Source organism: Macaca nemestrina, chromosome 8 (genome assembly GCF_043159975.1).
Source record: "Macaca nemestrina isolate mMacNem1 chromosome 8, mMacNem.hap1, whole genome shotgun sequence".
Lineage (NCBI taxonomy): Eukaryota > Metazoa > Chordata > Mammalia > Primates > Cercopithecidae > Macaca > Macaca nemestrina.
The window spans coordinates 143,037,379-143,043,174 of NC_092132.1; the positions used below are offsets into that span (position 1 = coordinate 143,037,379).

Here is a 5,796-nt window from a genome sequence, read left to right on the forward strand (position 1 = left end):
AGGTAGCAGCTTAAGGAGAAAGATGGGAGAATGGCCTGTACTGAGAAGAGGCAGTAGAGAAGAAAGATGTGGAAGGACGAAAGACAGATTTAGGAGGTAGAACACCCAGGATTCCCTTTCTCCCCACAGGTAAATAACACCTGGGCTTCACTCATTCCACAGAGATCTAAGCAAAAAGGAAACTATTTTGGAAGAGGATTCAAATCACATGAAGTGTTTATGAAGTGGCAGTGTCGCACATGATACCTTCTGTATAAGAGGGTTGGCAAATTGATTCCTGCTTTAGATAGTTCATCACCAAACAGATAGTGAAACAAGACAAATTTTAAATGATGTATAGACCAGGCACGATGGCTCACACCTGTAATCCCAGCACTTTGGGAAGCCAAGGTTGGCAGATGACTTGAGGTCAGGAGTTCGAGACCAGCCTGGGCAACAAGGTGAAATCCCGTGTCTACTAAAAATACAAAAATTATCTGGGCGTGGTGGTGGGTGCCTATAATCCCAGCTTCTAGGGAGGCTGAGGCAGAGTTGCTTGCTTGAAGCCGGGAACTGGAAGTTGCAGTGGGCCGAGATTTCGCCATTGCACTCTAGGCTGGGCAGCAGAGCAAGTCTCCATCTCGAAAAACACTTTTTTAATTAAAAAAATTAAAAATGATGTATATACCACTATTACATGAATGATGCAACAGCATTATTCACAATAGCCAAAAGGTAAAAGCAATGTAAGTGTCCATGGGTGGATGACTGGATAAACAAAATGTGGTATTTATGTGCAAAGGAATATCATTCAACCTTCAAAAGGAAGGACATTCTGACACATGCTACAGTACGGATGAACCTGGAGGCCATCATGCTCAGTGAAATAAGCCAGTCACGGAAGGACAAATACTGTCCGATTCCAGTTATATGAGGTACCTAAAGTAGTTAAAGTTATAGAGAGAAAAAGTAGAATGGTGATCACCAGGGCCTGTGGGGGAGGGAGGAAAGGGGAGTTAGTGTTTAATGGGTACAGTGTCAGTTTGGGAAGAGGAAAAAGCCCCAGGAGTGGATGGTGGTGAGGGTATCAGCAAAGTGAATGTACATTGAGCTGTACACTTAAAGATGGTTACAATGGTCAACAGTATGTTACATGTATGTTACCACAGGTTTTTTAAATTTAAAAATATTCTTTTTAAAAAGGCAGTCATTGCCATTCCTAGTGTTGTCCACTCTGAAATATTCAAAATTATTTCAAACCAACGCTAAATTAACTTCATTTTTTAAAATAGTTTTAATTTTAAACAATGATAAAGGTAATACATTTTCATTGTAAAAATATAGAAAATACAAAAAAGTGTCGTTAAAGGATAATTTTTAGAAAAAATGTAAACATCGTGACTTTCACACAAATATAAAATGAATATGTGTGAAAGATGTTAACTCCTTATTGAATAAGGAAACCAGTATGATGTTAAAACCAAAGAAGCTGGCCACTTGCCTGCAGTCCTAGCTACTCCAGAGGCTGAGGCGGGATACTCACCTGAGCCCAGGAGTTTGCAACCTGCCTGGGCAACACAGGCGAAACTCCCCAACCCTGTTTAAAACAAATAAATAAACAAAAGAAAAAGAAAAAAAAATGCAAAGAACAAAAGGACACATATACACAGGCAAACAGGAATGCTAAAATGAAATTACAAATCAATGCCATACTGGTCAGTATCCACTGGGCAATAATCATTCCACTGGGACAAACTCATTAGCTTTGATGTTGACAAAAGTCATTTGCAATACTACCGGCTTTCCATAATGTATAGAGTTGTAAAAGAACCTACAGAGGAGGAAAGGCCACAGGACCCTGTAAAATTAAATAAACCTGCAAAAAGTGCTAAGCAGGACACCCAGGAATACCCGTCCCTCCTCTAGTCCCCTTGAAAGTCTTTCACAAGGCGGAAAAAGGAAAAGAAAATCCTCATGTAACCCTTCTGCCCAGAAATACACTGGCACGGATTCTTTAGAGACGGATTTAATCCAGAATGTGGAGCCTTTATTAAGGAAATCAATCAGGTGCAACGTTCTGGGACACGCTCCTGGACTGGGTGGGCTGCGGCACACTGACCCAGCGCACCTCCAACCCCCGGGAGCGCTCGGCACCGCCCACTTCTCTGCGAGTGGCTGCAAGTTGCTGAGCAAACCTGGGGGCCATCGGGAACCTTCTGAGAGTGGAGGGCGAAGCTATAAGCGCAGGGTCGAAGGGCAGGCACGGGAAAAAAAATTCTAGGAACCGAGATCCGCTGCGCGGCAGGGCTGCGCAGCCACCGCGTCCCGGCAGCGCCGCCTCTTTCCCTCCCCGCCCACCGCCCGCCTGGCCGCTCTGGGCGGTGCGAGGAGCCAGGGGCGGGGCGACCTTTGCTCCGGCCTGGAGCAGTCTAGGCCAGGCGTGGCCCAGCCACCCGGCTGCAAGTTGGGGCGTCCCCGCCGCTCGGATCCCCATCTCGCCTGACGCGCGCGAGGTGGCCCCGCTGCTTCCTGCGCACACCTCGGGTCCCTCCCTCCCGGGCCGGGTTTGGCCGCTGCGGCCGCCCCTGGGCGCCCGCGCCCGGACCCGCGGTTTCGGTCAGACTCGCCCGCGGGCTGGTTTCGATTAGGGCCAGTAGGAGGGCGGAGCGGCCGGGACGCAAGGAGGGAACTAGCCTGAGTGGGGACGGTCCCCGCGCAGGAGACAAAGAGCGTCCCTGGAGCGATCTGGGCGCAGGAACCCGACCCGGAGCCCGGGGCGTCCGCGCTGACTTCGGGTCCCCGGAGCCCGGGGCACAGCAGGGAGAAGACGGCGGAGAAGGCGACAGCAGAGAAGGAAGGCAGGCTGCAGGGGCGCCGTCGGCGCGGCGGGCCGGGATGCGGACGCCGGTGGTGATGACGCTGGGCATGGTGTTCGCGCCCTGCGGGCTGCTGTTCAACCTGACCAGCACGCTGGCGCCCGGCTGGCGGCTGGTGAAGGGCTTCCTGGACCAGCCAGTGGACGTGGAGTTGTACCAGGGCCTGTGGGACATGTGTCGCGAGCAGAGCAGCAGCGAGCGCGAGTGCGGCCAGCAGGACGAGTGTGGCTACTTCGAGGCCCAGCCCGTGTTGGTGGCGCGGGCACTCATGGTCACCTCGCTGGCCGTCACGGTCCTGGGGCTGCTGCTGGCGTCGTTGGGCGTGCGCTGCTGGCAGGACGTGCCCAACTTCGTGCTGGCCGGACTCTCGGGCGTCGTGCTCTTCGTCGCCGGCCTCCTCAGCCTCATACCCGTGTCCTGGTACAACCACTTCTTGAGGGACCGCGACGTCCTGCCCGCCCCGGCCAGCGCGGTCACGGTGCAGGTCAGCTACAGCCTGGTGCTGGGCTACCTGGGCAGCTGCCTGCTGCTGCTGGGCGGCTTCTCGCTGGCGCTCAGCTTCGCGCCCTGGTGCAAGGAGCGCCGCAAGGCGCCCTCCGCCGGGCCTCGCCGCAGCAGCGTCAGCACCATCCAAGTGGAGTGGCCCGAGCCCGAGCTGACGCCCGCCATCAAGTACTACAGCGACGGCCAGCACCGACCGCCGCCTGCCCAGCACCGCAAGCCCAAGCCCAAGGTCGGCTTCCCCATGCCCCGGCCGCCGCCAAAGGCCTACACCAACTCGGTGGACGTCCTCGCCGGGGAGGGGTGGGAGGCGGCCCAGTCCCAGGACTCTCTCTCGTGCAGCAGCCACCCCTGCGACAGCACGCTGCCCTGCGACTCCGACCTCTAGACGCCTGTAGAGCCTGGGGGGCGCCGGGTGGCAAAGGACTCACCCCCGCACAGGCGCGCCTGGCTCCGAATTGGAACCCGGACACTTGCCCCTCCCTGGTGTGGATGGAAATCTTCCTTTCGTGGGACCTAACAGGACTCCTTGGACGATTAGTTGAGGGTGGGTTTGGTTTTCTTCTTAAAGAGTTTAGTTTTCCTCTCCAGAGGGATCAGGGTCCTCTTAGGGAGTGACGGGCTTTTCATATTTTTTTTGCTGAAGCATATATGGAAAGGGTGGCATTTGGGTCACGTGGACCAGAGACAGTAACAAGTGTTGAAATCAGCAGTGCTCAGAAACAATTTAACACCTTGAAACGACAATATTCTAAAGTACTGATGAATCTTGCATCAATATAATTATTGGGTTTTTTTTTTCTTTTTCCTGCTGTATAACTCGTTGCCATGCACACTCTCAAGAGGCCAATATATTCCTGGCCATGTTTGAATGAGCCTCTTAAAATAAACTTAGAGCCATGCAAATGCCAGCAGTTTAATATATTTCATGGAATGAAATAACGTGATTAACTCATAGCTACATATCATTGCATAAATGGGATTGATCTTTTTTCTCACTTATTTTTGCTGTGAAAGTTGAGGGCATGCAAGAGTTTCTCTTCCAGAAGCCGGGAGGAGAATGAAGGTCCTAATGCTGTACTATTCCACCTTTTGGACGCCTCGTCCAGGACACAGATGACTCTAGGTTTAACATTTTGTACCAAATGGAACCTGTTGTTAATCACATTAAAGCACATATGTATGTATCTTTTATTTATAAATTAAATTTTAAAACAATAGTTTCAGTATATCCACAAAAGCTCTCTTGTCTTCAGTACAACCTTTGGGAGTTTAAACATTCATTACTGACAATTTCCTGGCTGCCTGGGCACTTGTGTCTGAAATCTAGCACTCAAATCTTTGCACCTCTTAGCATAAGGTGACTAAAAAAAAAAAAAAAAGCCAACGGGCCCCACTTAAGTCCCTGATTACTTTGTTTTCAGGTTCATGCTATTTCTGTGCAAAGCCAAGTCTATTGTTGAGAGAACAAGAAGCACCAGTTTCCACTTGAGGTGAGACTGGAGATCTTTTCCTTTGTAGCAGTGGTGCTTAGAATCACAGGAAGGCAGCTATGTGTTCCATGACGGGGACTGGGTCTCCAGCAGGGCTGGCTTCAATTCCAAGTGGTTCATTTAAGGGTGCCTTTAACTGAACTGAATCTCATCTTTAAAACCTGCCGGTCAGAGGTGGGAACATTCAGTTCAGCAAGCCCTGATAATAGCTATGATGGGGCTAACTTAATAGCCCATGCTGCCTGTTAGAGTGGAAGGGATGATAGAGATTCACTTCCCTTGCCATTCGGTACTAGAATCTCTTGTTTTTCTCTTTCTGAAGCCAGGCTTTCATGTGTAGGCTGTATCACTTTGGAACATCTTTCAAATGCAGATTCTGCTTGGGTAGATCTGGAGTGAGGCCCTGAAATGATTTCCTAACTAGCTCCCAGGAGATGCCAATGCTGCCGGCTCATGGGCCACACTAGGAGTTGCAAGGCTTTCGCTGGGACTATGTCTCACTCGAATTTCAATCCCAACTGATGGCTGGTATTCAGACCTTTGAGTGCCTGCCACCGAGATGAGCTTGGGGACTTGCTCGAGGGTACAGAGCCAGAATGGAGAAAGTGCAACAGGGCCCTTTTCCACTAACACCTCCGAAGGCAGCAGTTAGGGTCCTGAGAAGTCAGCACCTAGCAGACACCATACAGGTACCGGACTCCTGGGAAATGCGGAGTCTAGGCTGCGTGGTAATTCTGTCTCCAGGGAAGCTTTAGTAAAAACAAACAAAACTCATGTTTTGTGTGTTTTGCTTTTCTCCCCATCCCAATGATTCTCCACTGCCTTATATGCAAAATATTTCCTGCCTGAGGATTAGGATTCGGTTGCTGAGAGTTAAAACTCTACTTTTCCCCTATCAAGACAAAAAAGCTAAAACTCCCCCTTTAAAAATACAAACTGCTTTTTGC

The 5,796-nt window shown here is 50.5% G+C and overlaps 1 protein-coding gene across 1 annotated transcript; it reads left to right on the forward strand.

The window, feature by feature from the left end:
* The first annotated feature begins 2,139 nt into the window (after positions 1-2,139).
* LOC105491138 (claudin 23) lies at positions 2,140-4,582 on the forward strand. Its single transcript, XM_011757299.3, has one exon. The coding sequence runs from the start codon at positions 2,875-2,877 to the stop codon at positions 3,742-3,744; it is 870 nt and encodes a 289-aa protein (XP_011755601.2). The 5' UTR covers positions 2,140-2,874; the 3' UTR covers positions 3,745-4,582.
* Positions 4,583-5,796: the final 1,214 nt, after the last annotated feature.